The sequence below is a fragment of the Motacilla alba genome, chromosome 23, assembly GCF_015832195.1.
Source record: "Motacilla alba alba isolate MOTALB_02 chromosome 23, Motacilla_alba_V1.0_pri, whole genome shotgun sequence".
Lineage (NCBI taxonomy): Eukaryota > Metazoa > Chordata > Aves > Passeriformes > Motacillidae > Motacilla > Motacilla alba.
Window position 1 is genome coordinate 6736508 of NC_052038.1, and position 19786 is coordinate 6756293.

At 54.7% G+C, this 19786-nt stretch overlaps 1 protein-coding gene across 1 annotated transcript; it reads right to left on the reverse strand.

Annotated features, from left to right (window-relative positions):
- Window positions 1-13036: 13036 nt before the first annotated feature.
- TCEA3 (transcription elongation factor A3) lies at window positions 13037-19689 on the reverse strand. The gene is made up of 14 exons (XM_038161047.1): window positions 19451-19689; window positions 17914-17976; window positions 17713-17818; window positions 17234-17399; window positions 16910-16978; window positions 16645-16713; window positions 16453-16527; window positions 16094-16171; window positions 15853-16007; window positions 15513-15569; window positions 14610-14764; window positions 13935-14081; window positions 13786-13857; window positions 13037-13649 (listed from the first exon to the last, which is right to left on the reverse strand). The coding sequence occupies exons 1-14, from the start codon at window positions 19517-19519 to the stop codon at window positions 13641-13643; spliced, it is 1290 nt and encodes a 429-aa protein (XP_038016975.1). The 5' UTR covers window positions 19520-19689; the 3' UTR covers window positions 13037-13640.
- Between the last annotated feature and the right edge of the window lie 97 nt (window positions 19690-19786).

The window sequence follows — 19786 nt, forward strand, 5'->3', positions numbered from 1 at the left end:
CTCCCCCAGAGATCCCTCCTTGCGTCCCCTCTCCACGCCCCCCTCGCCCCCAAGCCTGTCGCTTTCTCTCCCCATCCCTGCCACCCTCCCCTCCCAGTTCTCGTCTTCTCGGTCCCTGCCTGACCCCCGCTCTCCCCAGTCCCTGCCTCTTTTCCCACCACCCAATTCCTCACCTGCACCCCCCTCCCTCATTCCTGCCTCTCCCTCCCTCCCTGCTTGCCTTCCTAATCCCTGTCTCTCCCCCAGCTCCTCCCGGCCCCTGCCTCCCCCGCTCCGATCCCAGCCTGTCGCCCATCCCCGGAGCCCGCACGGTCCCCGCCTGGGGGGGAGCGCGATGGATGCAGGCGCTCTGACTGCTCCGGGTTTTCTTTGTCTGAGAGAAAGCAGGGGGACAAGCAGCCCTCTCATCCACAAAGCAAAGCCGGGCGGTCTCCAGTTCCCCCTTGGCCTCTGCTTTTTCTTCCTCTCCTTCACTGTCCCCATCACGTGTTGTGGGGCTGGGGGGTGCTGGATGAGTTTGGGGCGCTGAGAAGGTCTGGCAGGATATTGCAGGGGGATCCAAGAGGGATATTGTGGGGTGAGGGAAGGAACTGGAGGGGTGCTGGGGGCAGAATGATGCAGGAATGCTGAAGAGGGATTTGGGGAGCAATGTTGGGGGGATTTAGGAGAAATGCTTGGAAGGCAGCAAGGAATGCTGGGGGTGCTAAAAAAGGTTTCTGGGGAACTTAGGAGGGATGCTGCTGCAGGATAAGGGATTTAGGGAGATGCTGCAGAGTGAAGGTGCAAATACAAACCCAGCAGCAGCACCTGCTTAGCGGAGCGGGGCTTTGTGGGAGGTTGAGGGGCACCCTCCCCTTTCCAAGGGTCCTTTCCAGCCTTGGGGAAGGACCACGTTCCTCTGGCAGTGCTCCCCCCTTCCAGGGTCTGCCGAGCTGAGAGACAGGAGCCTTCTTTCTCCTGGAGCCCAAATGAAGGTGGAGGCAGTGGGTACACACACTTGGGGTGTCCCCATCTCCTATTTGCTTTGGGAATAGATTAATTCATTGCCCTGAGCCCTGGGACAGTGCTGGCACAGACAGAGAGGATGATTTGCTGCCATTTTGGGTACGTTTGGCTCCAGAGAGACTGAGCAGGAGACACAGGACATGAAGGAGAGGCCAGCAGCTTGTTCAATCCTGGAGACGGGGTTTTCAGCCTGCGCAGAGCTCTGCCAGTATCAAACTCCTGCAGTGCTGAAACATGCAGACATTTCACCAAGAGCCTCATAAAAATGCCCAGGAGGGAATTAATGGCTTTTCAATCATCCCATGGTTCAGATGGTAACCATGGGATGGGAGCTGCAGGGCCTCTGAGCAGAGAGGCAGAACAATGTGCTGTGTGTTTCTGTCCTCACGGTGTGAGGTGGCTGTGGTCCTGGCTGTGTCCCACAGGGCTGGTGGGATGGGTAAAGGCAGGAACTGGAGCACAGGGGTGGATTTAACACGTATATCTTGGTTCCTGCACTTTGGATGCATCAGCCTCCCCACCTGGACGGTGTTCCATTCCTGCAGCACTTTTGCAAGCCCAGGCAGGACAGAGGGTGGTGTTCTGCACCTGTGTGAGGTCCAGAATATGGGATTTAAATGCCTTCCTGGGTGAAAAGAGCCTCCGAGACCCAGAGCGAGGTGTTGAGCATCTGCTGTGCCCAGCTCTGGTGCAGGCCGGTTGCTGATCTCTCCCAGTGGGAAGGAAACATCAGGCTGGGGAGTGTAAAATAGCTTTTAGCGTGGCTGAGGAGCTCTCTGGAAAAGAACTCATCCCTTCGCTTGGCTGCCGGCACGGCCAGAGCCCCCACACTGACCCTTTTCCAACGGGCTATCTGCAAAGGACTAATCATCCTGGCAGGTTCCAGCAAACACGTCCTCTTGGCTCAGCTCCAGCATTTCTTTAGAAAATTTTTTTCAGCTGGAATGTTAAAAATAAACCCAGTGGACACATAAAACAAATGGAAAATCTTTAAAGGGCTTTGGGCTCCTCTGCCTGCTCTCAGCTGTTGCTGCTCCAGCTGCCAAGCCTGGCTGCCGCCGTGAATGGAGTTCCAAAATTGGGGAAACTGAGGTGTGTTGGAGGGGAGAGCAGCACCCCAATGCAGCCTGGGGGGGGTCTAGCAGGTTCTGACCCCCAGCACTGGTCCTGGGGCCTCTCTCTGCATCCTGAGTTTGATCAATGCCACTTTGGCTGCCCCGGGAGGGTGGTGATGCCCTGGCACAGGTGCCCAGAGCAGCTGGGGCTGCCCCTGGATCCCTGGCAGTGCCCAAGGCCAGGCTGGATGGGGCTGGGAGCAGCCTGGGATAGTGAAAGGTGTCCATGCCATGGCAGGGGTGGCACTGGAGGGGCTTTAAGGTCCCTTCCAGCCCGAACCATTCTGTAATTCTGTGATCTGGGATCAAGTCCTGCTCGCCTGCAGGGACTGCTGCTCTTAGGATGTTCTGTGTGGCAATGCCTTAGCTCTTACTTTCTAACCCACACCCTGAAAAATAAATAATATATCAAATTGAGATGGTGAAAGCAATGCAAGGGCTGTCGAGGAGCACAATTCATGTCACTCCTTTGCCTGGTGAGCTGAGGTCCATCCAAGGGGATTTACAGCTGGAGCCACTAATGGCAGTGCTTTGATTTACTCAGAGACTGAAAAATTGACAAAGTGTATTTCATGGTGAGAACACCCTTTCCTCTGGAATTTATTGCTTTTAATCAAAATGGACATTAAAATAACATGCAAGAGCCATGAATCTGCTCTGGCTGGACTCCAGTCAAAATCCATGGCAACCTCTGGAGGTTAATGAAGGAGGAAACAGGGGAGATGAATTCTTCATGAGGATTTTTGGGAATTCAGAAGGACACTGAGACTCCCTGACAGTACCATGGCTCTCACCTCGCCATGATGCCGTTAGGGAGAGCCTTGCACTGGATCTCTGGTGACACTGGGACAGCTGTGTCCTCTGCTGAGGTGGAGGCCAGGGCATTTCTGCCAGGTGTAGAACTGTGATAGAAATATAAAAATATCTAAAATATAAATATATAAAAACATCCAACTATTTTTATATAATTTCCATTTTGGCAGCCAGCTTGAATCCTGTCTGTACATTTCAGAGCTGTGATGCAGAGAGGGGAAACTCTATTTTTTATTCCCCCTTCATAGCGCCTATCTTCATAGAATCATGGAATGATTTGGGTAGGAAGGGACCTTAAAGCCCATCTAATTTCACTCCACTAGACCAGGTTCCTTCCTTCCTTCCTTCCTAGCCTCTTCTCCTCCCCCTGTGCTCCTGTCACCATTCTCCAGTGTCTGATCCCACCCATCCCACCTCAGACAACCAAGCTGCCAGCACAATGGGGGCACCAGGATGGAGCTCAGCTTGTGGTGAACCACTCTGGGGGGGCTCCAGTGGCATCTAGCTTCCCTCATTTATAAGGATGAGCCAGGACATGCACAGAATCACACCTTGGGGAATTGCAGCAGAAAATGTCACTTTGTTTTCTGTAGATCTGAGGTGTTTTGGGGCTTGGGAGAGAATGGACCAGATGCTCAATGAGCATCAGCCCAACTGCACTGGTAACCACCGAGTTGTGAGTCCAGGCTGCTCCTCCATCTCCCCAGGGCTCATCACTTCCCCTCCCTCCACTGACAGCTCCAGATAAATCAGCCTTGAAGAGGAAAATGGGCTGATTTGTGTGTTTTGTTTTCCCATGTCAACATATCTGAGTGTTTTCATACCTTGCGGGGCAGCTGCTGCAAAGAACAAAGCCCATCCGTCAGGGGAGTTAAAATTAGATGAGATTCTTCTCTGCCTCACCATTCTGCATGGCTGCATGTGAGGTGGGGGTTTGCAGCATTATTTCCTCAGCACTGTGTGCGGCGAGGCTGTCCCTCGGGGCAGGGTGTCTGCACACTGAGATGGCCAGAGTCGGAGTTGAGTCCAGAGGGTGGGTGGAAAATCTCTGCTCTCCACCTTGCAGGCAGCAGTCCCTCTCCCAGAGGTTGGTGATGTCTGGAGGGTGATGCCACCGGTATCCCTGAGATGTTCTTGGGCGTGGGAGGGGCTGTGCCGCTGCCGGGCTCAGGCTGGTGACAGTGCCAGCCTGCCCCAAGCCCGCTGCTCCCACCAGGGCTGGGGGCAACAGGGCTCCTTACAAACACAGGGTGAGTGCCTCTGCTAGTTCATCCTTTTCCACAAAATGCCTCCACAGTGATGATTATTCCATCGGAGGGGTTAATGAGCCCTTTTCCTTCACCCAGGCTCACGCCTGGCCTTGTAGCAGGGACAGGGACAGGGACAGCGAATGGCTCGTGGGCACCAAGCTGTGCTGGCAGTGAAGGAAGGACGGGCATCACACCCCATCCCTGGGGAACTCAATCCCCACAGGAGCCTTTTTCCCTGATTGTTGCTTATTTAGGTATTTTCACCACCCCACTGCCCCCTCTGTACTGCCTTTGTCTGACAGTGGAGCATTGAGTGGGAACTGGCAGCGTCTCCCTGATTTTGGGGAGCTGGGAGCCTGAGCTGTGCCCGCCTCAGCTGGTGTTCAGAGGTGGCAGAGCTGCTTCCATCCATGTTCGTCGGGAGCATTAACAACTTGTGAGTCATCTCAGAAATGAACCAGCACAGGGAGGGGGGAAACACAGCAGCATGCAAACATAAAGCTTTTTGCTGCTGGTGCAAGGAATTGGTGTCAATGTGACCCCTGGGCTCCCTGAGGGGCTTTCAGGGTTTTGCTGGGCAGGGAGCAGGTCCTTTGAGACTGAGACATGGGGACTCAGTGTCCTATTGCTTGGGGCTGGTTGTAACATGGGAACCAGGTGTCCTGGTGCCTCGGACTGGTCGTGACATGATCAAGGACCCTGTGCACATGGGCAGACACATGTGGAGCACTACCAAGGGGCAGGCAGGAGTGTTAGGTCTGGGTTTCCCAAGGGATAAGGTCTGTTTGTCTGTCTCCTGTGAGTCTGACAGGAGATTTGCCAATGTCTGTTACTGTGCCAAGAGGATGGGGGTTGGACCCACGCCAGATGTGGCTTAAAGCCCCGGGGCCACCTTTGACCAGCCTGATCATGGAGGAGGCAGGCTTCTTCCTCAACATATAAATGTTACATTTTGTGCAGCTTTTTAGCTCTGAGCCACAGTGCAGGGGAGAGGGTCCTGCCATCACCCGCAGCCCTGGATGCCAGTACCGGACGAGATGGATGCGTGGCTGTTCAGCTCATTGATTCCCCTCCTTGGAGGGCTCTGCAGATGCTGGGGAAGAAGCAGGAGTTGTCTTTGATGTTGGGAATCCAGGTCAGCTGCAATCCTCCTGCTCTCTAACTGTGCCAAATCACAGAGCGCAGCTTCAGAGCTGCTTGCTCTGGTCTCACACCCTGGGTCTTCCCTCCCCTTTTTCATGCTCCTGCAGAAGTCCATGGGATGATTAGGTTTGGGGCTGGGAGAGGACAGGAAGCCTCCTTTCAGTATAAACCTGGTGGAAAAGCACAGGGAGGTTTGGATCCAGTTTGGTTTGGGGCTAAAGGATTGAGATTTAGGTGATTTGGACCTGGAGGCATCAGGAGCTGCAGAAAGAGCATCAGCTCCCACCAGCTCTTAGTTTTTGTGCCAGTCATTTCCTGACAGGAGCCAAGATGCAGAGGTCAGGGAAGCAATGGCAAGGGAGTAGCTGTGGTCACAGGTGTTTTAAACAAGTGATTAAGGCTCTTCTCCTGGTTATCTCAGAACTCTCTGTGGATGCTCTGTGCTGTATTTTTCCAAGACAGCCACCGGCTTCCCTCCCTACTGCCAGGGGCAATGCCAAGCCATGGGGCAGAGCCTCTGCCAGCATTGCCAGTCCATCAGCCAGCACTGGGAGCCTCTGGAGAGCAGGTGGGATGGCACAGCTCTTCCATGGCCATGGGGATACCCAGGGAAAAGCAAGAGACACCAGGGAAAGGAGTTGAAACCCATCAGTGCTGGGTCTCAGAGGAAGCCTCTGGCTCTGTTCATATCCTGCCATGAGAGCACCACTGACACCCCAGTGTTGGGTGATTTGGCCACCCTGAGGGTGGGCTCCCAATCCAGGATGAGGACAGGAACAGGATAGAGCCAGAGGAAGAGGAGCAGTGACAGCAAAGGCTGCTGTGCTCAGCCTCTCCCAGCTTCAGAGGCAGCTCCCCCTCCTCCAGCCTCTCCAGCCTGCAGAACCTGACAGCTGATCAGAGAAGGTGATTTCTCTCCCTCTTCTTTCTTCTTCTGAAAGGCACAAAACCCACCCTTCCACTGCCGGCATTTTACAAACGTGCTGGGATCTTCCTCCCATCCACTCTCCCACTCTTCCTCTGTGAAAATATCCCAGCCTAGCAGGAAGCCAGTATCCCACTCCAGCCACATCACTGTCCCCTTCCTGAATGCCTCTGCCTTGGAAAGACATTTTCAGGGAAGCTATCTCTTCTGATTATCAGGTTGTGGTAATTTTTTTTTTTCTTAAGACCCCTTTTAGAGCTGCAGACATGCTGGGCTGTCCCCGGGGAGCACTTGGCCAGCCTGGCCTGTGGTTAAATGAAGACTAGTAATAAGGAAAAATTGAAAGTGGTGATTTAATGGTTGGAGCAGCTCTTCTTCCAAAGCTATCTGTCTGCCTATCTAAATACAGATATATATTTTCTAAACACAAAGTGCCAACATCCCTGCTCTGAGGTGGGTGAAGCAGCTGAGCACCAAACACAAGGATTTAAAGAGCAATATTAAATAACTGATGTCCAATGAAAGCCTTAGGCGGAAGGAAATACTCTGCAAATAGATACTTATTTACATGGAGAAGAAAACAGCTGGAAACAGATTTTTCCTCTCTCCCAAGGTTTTGGCTTCAGCAGGTTGAGGGAGAGGATATTTGATGTGTAAATCCCTTCCCACTGCCGGGTTTGGTGGAGGCAGAGCCACGTCAAGAGCAGCCCTGGCTGAGGGAGGTTGGCTTAGATAAAATGTTGTTGATTTAAAGGATTTTTTAAAATTAGGGTTTTTAACTTGCCCTTCTTGTCTTGCCCTCCCATGGCACAGTAAAAAGGGAGCAAAACTTGGTCAGGGATGGCCACAGCTCCCAGGAGCTGTCCCCCTGTCCCCATCAAGGAGCAGCACACACCCATTGATGTGGATGTGGCAAAGTGCCTGGGAGCATCAGAGCAGCAGTGCTGCCAGGGATGGAGGCAGTGTTTGCCCATAACCACCTTCAAGGTGATGTTCCAACCTAATTCCCAATCTCAGAATGGATTTTTCCCATCAGCCTGATGGAAAGACCCATCCTCCTCCCTTCCACTAATTACTGCACTCCATTAACAACTTGAATGTTCTGGGCTAAGTGTTCCCATTTCTCCCACAAATGGGGCCCTTCTTGCCCACTCAACAGCGCAACACCCCCTCCTCCCCGTGGCTGTGGGACCAGAGCTGAGGGTGGGTGCCAAGGGGACAGTTTTTAGTCCTTGCTGTAACCAAGATATCTTCTGAGCAAAGCAATTTTTCATTTTGCCTTGTGCTTCTACCTTCCCCGTATCCAAGCACAGCCGGGATCCTCTGAGGGCCTGGATGACTCACCACAGCAGAGATGTAAGGGCATTAGCACGATTCCTCCCTGGGCTCTGCATCTCCCACCATCAGGAGTTTTTATATTCCAAGCATCTTTCCTGCCCCGAGGAAATGTCACGTTCACCTGCAAAACGTCTGGGCAGGGGGAGCACGCCGAGGAGACAGCAGGGCTGGAGCAGGGAGGGTGGCGTGGGGATCAGAGGGATGGGGGCACACACACGGAGTGTCACAGCCCCGCTGATGACAGCGTGACACACAGTTCCAGCACAGTTAGAGCCCTCATCCTGAGGTATGGCCGGGAGCTGCAGCGGGGCCTCCTCCCTGGCTGCTCTTGCCCCACAGCCCCAGCACTGGGGCGGGTGCAGTTGGCTCACTAATTACGTGCCATGCCCAGACCGGCTGCTTTGCACAGTGCTATTAATTAGCACTTGTTTCCCTGGTGGTTGCTGACCCTGCCAGAGTTGGGAATAAATTGGCTGCTGTGCGTGATGGGTTTGCTGCCCGGTGCTGGTGGCACAGCCCCTGGGTGATGGCCTTGTTACAGGACACACTGTTTATATTCTCCTTTGGAAAGACAAGGTGGTTTCTTGGAAGAATGTGGCCCGCAGTGCCAGCTGCTCTCGACTTTCAGGCTTCCTGAGACCTTGGAAAAAGGCAAAGAGCTGAGACAGTTGGGATTGTTCAGCCTGGAAAAGAGGCTTTGAGGTCACCTAATTGTGGCCTTCCAGCAGCTGAAGGAGCTCTTAAGAAAGACAGACAGAGACTATTTACAAGGGTCTGGAGTGGCAGGACAAGGGGGAATGGCTTCCCACTGACAGAGGGCAGGGCTGGATGGGATATTGGGAAGGAATTATTCCCTGTGAGGGTGGGCAGGCCCTGGCACAGGCTGCCCAGAGCAGCTGTGGCTGCCCCTGGATCCCTGTCAGTGCCCAAGGCCAGGCTGGATGGGGCTTGGAGTAACCTAATTTAGTGGCAGGGGGTAGGACTAGATGGGCTTTAAGGTCCCCTCACACTCCAAGAACTCTGTGGTTCTACGATATGAAGGGGGACACAGACATGGCTGGGGGAAGAGCTTGGGACTCGTCCAACCTGCCCTCCTGGGGCATTTTTCCTCAATAAATGATTGACATGGGGCTGGGAGACTCTGGGATGGCATAAAGCAGGTGGAAAGATACTCTGGGGACATTACATGCAAATCAGGGTTAGAAAACGTGCAAAGATCATTTTTCCTCTGCGACACAAGCCCTGCCCAGTCCACGCATTTTGATGCAGAGGATCACAGAGTAGGGATGAGCCTGAATATCCCATTGAGCCCCCCCGGGCTCCTCCTTCTCTTTCCCATCACCTTGGGTGCTCTACCTGCACTAAACCTGTCCTAAACCATGTCAATCTGTAGAGCAACTGTCCCCCTCCTTCCCCTCCTGCCGTTCACCAGCTCTGTCCTCCAGCCTCCTGGCACTTCATTATATCACTCAAGATTAATCCACAGCTCCTAATTGCCGAGCGCCCAAGAGCTCCTGGCAGGGAGGAAAAAAGTGTCAGGCAAAAAAGCCAATTTTTTTTTCCTCTGCAATATTTAGGTCAACCTACTGATGTGGGAAGCACAGAGATGGAAATTTGTGTGGTTTGTGGGAATTGGGGGGGGGGTTATAGCATTTATTGGGATTTTTTCGCTGTCATCTCCTTCATCCTGGCTGTAAGAGGGAAGAGTGTGCATGATTCCAGCTGAAAGTGAGGAAAAAATGTATTTTGGGGAGGGATTTTTGCATTTAATGGAGGATCTTTGCTCAGTTCTCTGAGTATGCAGCTAATGGAGGGAAAAAAAAAGGTCTGTGCCAAGCACTGTGATTTTAGGCAGGCTTAGATCAAAGTGCTCTGCAGACTCAGCAAACCTCTCTGGCCAGGAAAGAAAAGGGTACAGCGTTTTTCTTTAGGAAAGGTATATTCTGTAATTTTCCATGCAACACATTTCACTTTAGAAATAAAGGTCTGGGTCCCGTTTGGGCTCTTTAGATGCTTTTAATCAGCACAAAGCCTGGTGTGCAGAATTGCAGCCATACACTGCGATGAATTATTTCCTTTAATGGACTGCAAACACTGCAGATGAAAACTGATTTTCCTCTTTTTTTTTTTCTTTTTTTTTTTTTTCCCCCCAAGAAAAATACCCCAAAGTAAAACCCAGTCAGCTCAAGTCCATGGCTTTGCTCCAAGTATTTTGGCTTGGCTGAAGAACCAGGCTGGATCATGTGGCTGTCCTGGGCAATCACTAATTTTTTCAGAGCTGCTCCAAAGCAATTGAATCACTCACATCAAGACAAAACAATGAAAGAGAAAGGAAATTCCATTCGTATCCCAACCTGGGGCTGGAACCAGAAGGAGGGTCAGCAATTTTTCCCTCCTATTTCAGTGCTATTTGTGTGTCATTTAGTGCTGGGAGTGCCCTGCAGGATAGCCCTGCCTGCTTCCTCCAGGTGTTTAGGGACCACCAGACCACTGCATCCTTTGACAACCGCCCCTACGGAACCCAGACCCAAAGCCCTGCATTCTCCTGCCCTTCTAGCAGAGGCAGCACCTTGTGTTTAGGAAAACCAGTGCTTAGAGGTTTATTAAAACAAAAAGCTAAATAAAAAGCCCAGCGTTAGGAAGGCTTTGGCTGAGTCATAGCTCCAAGTAAGTGTAGCTGCTGAGATTTCCTTAAAAAAATGTAGGGTCTTTACAGCTCTTGCTTTCATTTGCATCAAGTCCCAGGCTGGTGCAGGGTCTGCTAAGCTTTTGAGGTACTGACCAGCCTTCTGGGATTTGGGGAAGAGCTGTTGGAGAACAAGTATTGGGGGCACATTGGGCACCTTTCCTGGGTCACCATGGCACAGGGAGTTTTCTGGACTCTCCCAACCCACACAGCACCCTCTGCATCATTCCTGCCTTCCCCAAACCACCTCAGGGCTGTGTTTTCCTGCTTTTTAAAGGAAGTTATCCCACTTCCTGAGCAGGGCTGTCCCCTTGCCCACCATGCTGGGCATGACCCTGGTGTCACCACCTGTGGGAGAAGCCATGATGCAGAGGTGGGACTGATGGGTGGCTTTCCCAGGAGATTGAATCTTGTCTACTGACGACAGCAAAGTGAGTCGTGCCAAGAGCCTGTGGCTGTCACGAGATAAATATTGCATGTGGGTTTGAGGTCTGGGGAGGCAGTGAGTGCCTGTGCCTAAGGGATCATTACCTATCAATTGGAAGCACGGGAATGGGCAGGGGAATCTGCTCAGTTTGTCACAGAGGCTGCCAGTCATGGAATCATGGAATGGTTTGGGTTGGAAGGGACCTTAAAGCTCTTCTCATTCCACCCCTGCCATGGGCAGGGACACCTTCCACTAGAGTGGGTTGCTCCAAGCCCTATCCAGCCTGGCCTTGGACACTTCCAGGGATAGGGCAGCCACAGCTTCCCTGGGTACCCTGTGCTCAGCAGGAGCACCAGGACCCACACAGAGAGGTAAAGACTGGCTCCAAAACTGCTTTAATTCAGTTCAGCTCAGAGACACGAACCACCACCAGCTACTCCACTCCTTTCCAATAAGCCCAGGTGCTTGGGGAGCCCTGGCTGAGGGTCCCTCCGGGATCAGCTGTCCTGGTGGTGGACAGGACACGTCATCTCCTGCTCCATCCCTGGGCACAGGGACCTGCCACTGTGCTTTGGGGGTCGGTGACCGGGGCCGGGGGAGTTATGGATGCACAAAGTGAGAGGATGGGGAAATGGGGTTGCCAAGGAAACCACAGAACAGCAAAGTTCTGATTGTTTTCTCAAGGCTGGAAAAATGCGGGGGAGAAGGGCAGCGGCAAAGCCCTGTGCTGCGGGCGAGCTGGGGGGGCTGGAGAACAGGGGGTGGTGACCCCTGGGCAAGCCAGGATTGCAAAGTAAAACCGGCCACGTGCCAGATTGTGTGGAACAGGGTGTCCCTGAGGTGGCTGAGGGCAGTCCCTGGGGAAGAGATGTGGTCTGGCAGCACCAGTAGGGGCTGTCCCCTCATGGGGAAGCCTGGCTGGACACTCAGTGGGGTTGTTTAAAGTGTTGCAGGTTGGATGTTGAATATAAAAACTCCATCAGACAGAAGATTCAGCATCTCCTTGGAGTCACCTGGAGGGATTTAAAACATGTGTTGATGTGGCACTGGGGACATGTTATAGTGGTGGGCTTGGCAGTGCTGGGAGAGCAGTTGTGCTCGATTATCTTGGAGGTCTTTTTCAACTTAAATGATTCTGTGATTCATGCAGAGATAGGCAGGGAGGGGCAGGAAGAGACACCAGCCTCTGCTGAAGCTTTGGAGCATCCAAACCTGGAGCCTCGGGGTGGGTAAATCAACCCCTGGCAGGAACTGTAAGTGCCCCTCGATCCATGGTCACGACCAGCCCCACATGGGGCTGGAGCTGCAGCAGAGGTCCTGAGGGCTCTTGTGAAGGACACAGAGGGATGCCAGGAGATCCATCATAACATGCTTGGAGTCCGTCTCCCTCTGGTGCCACTTAAATACCTTTGTCAGACTGGACTGCAAAAAAATATAAGTCCAAATCCCCCTATTTCAACCTTGTCCCAGGCAAACATGCCCTGAGGCACCCTGGGGATGGCCAGGAGCCCCAGTCCTGCCCTTCCTGCACTCCCCTCACACCTCAAGGTCACACTGATGTTTTATTCATCCCCTACAATCCACTATATTCCTTAATTGCAGCCACACACACTGTCACTGTAAATAATTGCCTTGGAGGCTCATTAATCACTTCAGAGTGTTAACAAGCACCACAGCCCACAGAGCTCTTTCAGGGGGCTCAAGGGTGGTGGGGACCACAAACACGGAGGGTTTAGCCCCCAAGTCTGGGTACAAATGGCATGGCCTGTGAAAAAAATCACACCTCAGCCCAAGATTAAAAAATTAATGATGGGTTAATTAACAGTCCTTCTCTGTTCTCCCACTCTGGCGCATGCAGGCATGGGAGCAGCACCCTCATCCCCATCCATGGTCACCCATGGTCACCATGACCTTCCTGTGTCCCCACCACACCTCACTGCCACTGGAAGAGGCTGGTGGTAGCAAGGGATGGGCTCAGCGCCACAGGGCTCCATCCCAGAACTCCTGTAGCCAAAGGGATGCCTGCCAGCTGGTCCCTGATGCCTTTTCCCTGGAAAACACTCCCCGCTGTTGGTGGAAGTTCTGCCCTGCCATGGGGCAGCCTGCAGCATCCAGACCAAACCAGGGAGCTGCTCCAGCCTTAATTAAATATCTTTAATCACCAGTCAGGTGATGGATGAGCAGCAAGCCATGGTTATATCCCAGGCTGGGGCTGGTGGATTTGAGATACATGTTGGAATTCTGTGAGGGATCTTGGACGACCTTGAGGCTCAAGCTTGGGAGCTATAAACTCGAGACAGATGTCCCAAACCCATTTTAGGAAACAGTCTGTGCTGCAGAGATAGTTCACACCTTTATTACTCTGGCTGGAAGGGTTCTTCCTCGCTCCTCTCCCTGCCATCCTTCCTTCTTTCCTGGGACACGGTGTCTTCAAGCCAGGATGGATGGTCCATTTGTCACAGAGCAGAGGGGCACAGTGGCATCCCAACAGCATCTGGACACGCTGCACCCACCCTGTCCCCTCCACGTCTCTCCCCTCCCTCTGTGCGCACTTAGGTGAAGAAAAAGGTGTTTGGGTTATGACCTGGCCCTCTGCCACCCTCAGCCCCCAGGCACAGCCCCATGTCCACGGAGCAATGTCTCTCCTGCCCCCAAACCAGGAATGAGTCTGTTCCCAGTGGGATCCCAGCACACCCCGATCAAAGGGCAGGTATTTGCAGGGAAGAACCACTGAATTCACAGCGACCTTCTCGAGTGAACTTGACATTGCTGGAGGCCAGGTCCCCAGGATGTTTGAGGGACCCGGTGCAAGGGCACAGGGAGCTGGGGTTTAGGGACTGGTGCCACCCTGACCCCTCCTCCCCAACCCAGCTGCCCAGTCTGGTGTCGCAGCATCTTGTCTTGCACCACGTTCCCTCCAGCCCAATCGCCAGCAGCGTCAGCAGAACTGCAGGAGAAGCAGAGCCCAGGGCAGGTGTAAGCCCTCACCCCACACCCAAAGCACCGCTTCAGGGGGCTCTGCTACCCCTGAAGGCTGGGAAAGGGGTGGGTTGCCCAGGGCCTCTCCCCATACGCTCACAGACCTTCCAGCGGTTCCCGCACTCGTTGCACAGCACGAATGTTGTCATGGGCTCGTCGGCGCTGCGCGTCTGTACCTGGGGGAGCAGCACCGGCTCAGTGCAGGCCCTCACAGCGTCCCCCGAGCCCAGCGCCCCTGCAGAGCAGGCCGGACCTGGTTGTACGTGCAGTTCTTCTTCTTGCACTTGCCACACTGGAAGAGGTCGGTGACGGTGCCACCTGTCTTGGCCATCTGGTGCTCCCGGATGGCCTCCTGGGTCATGGCATTCCGCAGCTGCTTCAGCTCATCACTGGCCATCTCCTGCCACCAGCATTGCCCAGATGGGTCAGTGTGGCCATGGCTCTGCTCACAGCCAAGCACCACAGTCCAACACCTTCCCCATCCTCTCCCAAAACAGGATTAATCTTGCTGTCTGTGCTTGCAGGAGGGCTTCGGCCCATCCTGATGAAAAAATCACCCCATCTTCAAACTAAAACTGCTGCCTGCAGGGATCTGTCTCCCCACAGGGGAAACTGGGCTTCCGAGGAGCCTGATTCGTGGACTCTGGTTGAGGAGGACAAATGGGGACACTTCAACCTGATTCCTGCCTGTGTGACACCCCACAGCCAGATCTGTGATAGGCTGGGGGTCTGCAGGGCTTTGAGGGGACCTAGCAGTGCTGCCAGCTTTCTCCTAATGCTCCCCATGTCTCATTCAGCACTGGGGTGGGACTGAAGGGGAGGTGCTGGGACAACCCCACAGTGGACAGCACCAAGCCAAGACCCAGCACTGGGGCACCACAGAGGCAGCATGGAAGAGATCCAGGGGCACCATGCATGCCATGCCCACCTCAGCAGTCATGCGGGCGATGAGGCTGGGCTCAATCGCCCCACACAGCACATTCCTCCTCAGACCAGGGTTCTTGGGGTCCTTCAGGTTGCTGATCCTGCTCCTCACCCGGTTGCGGTACTTCATGTCTGTGCTCTTCAGCTCCTGGAAGATATGTGGGGTCCATCAAGGAATCAACCGGGGGATGCCAGCCTGGGTGCTGCTTTAAGAGGATGAAGCACACCTTGAGATGTGGGGAGGAAAATTACTTTCATTGCCTTGGAATGTCCAACACCCAGGCAGGGCTGTGGGGCTCAGGGACTGTCACCAAGCCCTGTGCTGGGACAAAGTTCATGGTGCAGAGGACTCTGTCTACTCCCTCCTCCCAAAGAATATGGGTACAGGGTGATGTAGCACTTTGGGCACAGAGTCTGGGAGGCACCAAAAAGGGCACCCAGGAGGTTAACCACCCTGGGGTTGGGCCTGGTCGCAAGGGGCTGCCAGGAGAACCCCAAGCCTTGAGCTGGGGGTGGGCAGAGGAGGCTCCGTGCTTTCCAGCATGGCACAGCCTGGACATTGTGACAGGCTGGTTCTGGCAGGAGACACAGGCACCTACAGCAGGCTCATGGAAAAAGCTTTGGCTGGGTTTGGATTTATTTCCCATGGGATGAAGGCAGGTCCCTGATCAGAGGAGACTGAGGGGAACACACAGACCCCTGCTTGGAGGCAGGTGCTCAGGAGATGCTTTGCTCAGCATCAGCTTCAGCCTTAGCCTCAGCATCCTCTCGCTGAGGTCTGGGCTCCCTCTGCAGGCAACGAGCACGGCAGTCAGTCACCCTCTGTCCTGTCCCCAGCAGCACTCTTGAGCCCACGTACGCCCCCCAGCAGATGAAGCCTGGGGACCCCTAGCACCCCAAAGGATATGGTCTTCAATCTCCGATGCCATCTTCTCACAGTTGACACCGAACTCCTTGTAGTCGTCTAAAGGGTAGAGAGGTTAAGGGGTGACTTTCAGGTGTGAAACCAGCCACAGGTCTCACTGCACCTCCCCCAGAAAATCTCACCTCTCCTCCTGTACTTGCTCCAGACCCTCCTGACCTTCGACCCATCCTGAACCTTAGAAAGATGCATCCTCACATCCAACCCCCTTATCAGAGACTCTACCAACCTCCTTTTCTTTCCTTTGGAGCTGAATGCCCCTATCAGGACTGTCCCATAGGAGAAATAGCCCAGTCTGGGGTGCAGCACCCTCAGAAGTGCTCACCGTCCATGCGCAGGGCAGCCGTCAGCATCTCAATGCACTTGTCCCTCACTGAGTCCCCCGTGAGGTAGCAGGGGGCCAGGAAGCAGGGGCTGGCAGAGAAGGAGGGGCTGGTGGGGGTTCGAGGCGCCTCAGCTTTGACCTTGCTGCTGCTGGCTCTGCAGGGGCACATGGAGGGGCATGGGCATGTGGTGGGGTCCTGCACCTGCCGGGGTCCCTTGGAAGTGGAGTGGGTCTCTCCTACCTTTCCTCCTTGCTGTCACTGGAGTTTCTCTGGGAGCTGCTGGGAGCTGGAGAGAGGCTGGTGCCCACAGAGGCTCTCCTGGGAGTGGCACAAAACAGGACAGTGGGGATGACAGCAGAGACAGGGCAGGCAGGACAGGGGCCAGGGACTGGTGGCAGGACCTCAGGCACCAGCACATCGATGAGAGCTCGGAAGCCAACAGGAATCTCCCCAGGGGTGGACTTGCTCCTCCCAGGGAATACCCCGGGGCTGTGACAGGATCAGGGCTCCCAGCCACTTCTCACCCCCTCCATGTCAGGGTATCCCCAAGGGGGACCCTAAAAGCATCCCCAGGCTGCTCAGGAACACCCCCTCCTTACCTCTCCCCTGACAGTCTCTTCTGTGTGGAGGAAGAGGAGGAGACGGCTGAGGACCTGGAGTCAGCAGAGGCTCTCCTGGCAGGACAAGCCCCATGTCAGAGGGCAGCAACTGGGACAAGTCCACACCCCAAGCACGACCCAGTGAGGGGCTGGGGTCTCAGCTCTCCCATCTTCATCCAGCCCAGCACCCACCTCTCTTTCTTGCCATCCAGAGGTGATTTCTTGGAGGACGCAGTGGGGCTCCTGCCATCGTTGGACTCTCTTCACCACGGAGGCCCAAAGGAAGGGAGAGAAGCTCTCAGCAAACCCAGCATACTTTGGCAACCTGTGAGCTGGATCCTGTCCATCTGCATCCCCCATCCCTGAACCCCACCCCAGGCTGCCAGCAAAGCCTCCTCTGGGCTGGCAGTGCCTGGCAGAGCCTGGCGTGAGGGTCAGGGCATCCTTCAGCAGGTACCTCTCCGGGCTGGAATTGGCAGAGTGGCCCTGGGTGGTGGTGGCATGAGAGTCGCACTTGCTGGGCTTCCTAGGGATAGAGAGAGCAGGGTCGGATGAGCCCTGTCCAAAATGACCCTTCTCTAGTTTTAGAGAAGGGAAAATAGAAAATGGCCACTTTTCCCTCCTCCAAAATATGCCCTGCTGTTGTCCCAGAAGCAGTTTGGTCTCCAGAGGTGCTGCCAGCATCCATGGGTAGGCAGAGATGGATAAACTCTTAAAGACCAAGCAGAGGGTGGTCTCATACTGGCCCTAGTGTCCCCCAACAGCAGGCAGGAGCTCTCACCTCTCCTTGTGCTTCTCCCTGTGCTTCTCAGCTGTATTCTTGCTGTGCTTCACCCCTTCACTGGGGCAGCTGGAAACATCCAGCCCCTTCTTCTTCTCCTTGTCTCCATCTGTGTCCTTCTCCTTCTTCCTATCTGCATCCTTCTCTTTTTTTGGGGTGGTGGACTCTGTGGGAAGGATTTGGGTGTCACAGTCACAGCCCAAACCAGCACAGGGCACCTGCAGAGTTGCATCCTGGGGTGGGGAATGATTGTGGAGATGCTCAGCCCTTGGTGGGGCACACATCGATTTACACCACTCTATCCCAGAGTGAAAACAAGCCCTGGGAAAATCTGAGTTACAGGTTATAGGAGCCTGCCTGTCCCAGCTCTGGACTGATTCCACTCCATCCCCCCAGAAAGCACTGGGGCTTGAGGTGTGGGGAGGGCTCAGGGAGGGCTGAGGCTTTGGGGGTTCTTGTCTCCCTCCAGCATCACTCACCCAGAAGCCGCTTCCAGTTCTTGATGAGGATTTTGGCTGAGGCCACCACCTCTTCATCTGAGCAGTGTTTCCGCACTGAGTTCACAGCCACTCCAATCCGTGTGGTCTGGGGACACACACCAGGACACATCCTTAGGGATGTGCTGGCTGGCACAGGGACAAGCTACCCCAAGGGGTGTCCCCCCACCCAAACCCCCTCACCTGGAGCAGCTGGATGGTCATGGTGTAGCCGGTAAGGGACTTGAGCAGATCCAGTGCCCCTTCCTACAGCAGGGAGAAGCCACAGGAGCCCTTGAGGAGGCACCAGGCAGCACCAGGAAGGGCATGACAGGAGAACCCAAAGCAGCCCTGGGCTGCTCCCTGGAATTGCCTGACCGTCTCACACCGATAGAAAAGTCCCACACCCAAATCCTGCTGGACCATCCCAGCACCAGGTCACATCTCCAGCTGGATAGCACAAGCGTTTCTTAAAACTTGGGAAACCCCCATCTGCAAGAAAAATCTGGGCTGGTGGGAGATAGGGATGGCTGGGGGATTTCTCAGTGTCCCCCACCCAGGGGTGTGAAGGTCCATGGACACAAGCCCCAGGATTTCATCCTGATAGCCTGCAGTGGCAGCTGGGATAAAGATAGCCCAGCACAGAGCCTTCTTCCTCCTCCCCCCTCTCTTTCTCCTCATCCTTGGTATTTTTAGAGCCCCAGCAGCAGACACCAGCTCCAGGTATGACCCCCAGGAGCACTGTTCCATGGACTCCCCCCATGAGGGGCTGGATCAGACCCCCCCAGTTTTATGGGTGCAGGGACATTCCTGTGCTGTAGGTGGACCTGGCTCTGTCCCATCCCAAAGTGCAGCAAGAGAGGTGTGGAGCACCCCTGTCCCTTGACCCCTGGGTAATTCCTGGCAGCAAGCAGAGCCATGGGATCTGGTTTGGTACCAAGCACTGGCATCCCAAAAAGCCACCAGATCCACGGAGACGCCAGTGCTGCCCCCCCAGCCAGGAGCCTGCACCTTGTCAGGGCAAAGGCCAGTGGAAACAGTCAAATATTAACTCTGAGAGCTGGGCTTGGCACATGTGACTGGCTCTCCAGGATCCCCAGATGGATCCTCACTTGGCACAAGGGTGGCAGGGCTGGATCCCAGCTTCCCCAGAAAACAACCACCAAAACCACCCAGGAAACAGTGTCTGCCCCTTCCCCTCCCTTTGCACACTCGTGCAACAGGCAGGGCTGTGCCCGAGGGTGCACTGAGGGTGTTACATCCCCCAGCCCAGAGCTTTTCCTTGCCCACACACGAGCCTCTGGCCCTGGCACTGATCGGGGGTTGGTGCACAGGCTGGGGGCCAAGCACCTGTCGCCCACAATCCGGCACTGCCAAGCAGTGTCAGGAGCTGCCACCCATGGGACAAATGCCCCCTTACCCCCAAATCCCAGTGTCTGGGAGCAATGGGGTACAGGAGAGCCCCAAATCAGAGGCAAAATTAAGTCCCCTGGGTGCTGACTATGATGTCCTGAGGCTGGGCTTGGGTGACACAGGCAGCACCTCTTAAACCCACTTAGCGCCTCCAGGGACAACATGAGGGGTGTGAAAAGCAAACCCCCCCCTTTCCCAAGCCACACAACCTTCAAACATGCATGTAAACAAGCACGTGTGTGAGTAAGCATGTGTGTACATACGTACGTGTGCAAATACGTGTGTGTTTAAATACGCGCACGCGCCCCGAGGAGCTCGGCCACCTTACCGTGCTTTTCCTGGCCACCATCTTATCCAGTTTCTTGGCAATCCGGACCAGCTCCTCAGCGGGCCCCATGGCGGGGGCTGCAGCGGAGCAGGGCGCTGGCTGCGGGCACAGCTGGGCACCGCTGACATGGGGGTCCTGGGCAGCCGGGTGGGAGGGAGCAGACAGGAGGGGAAAAGGGGGAAAGGGACGGGAAGGGAAGAGAAGGGAAGGGACAGAAAGCAGAAAGGAGGTGGAGCTGTCCCGGCCAGTTATAAACTCCTGCCAGGAAAGCAAAATAGCACGGGGGAGGGCTAAATATAGCCGGGAACCAGGGTTGCAAGGGCGGGGGAGGCGCGC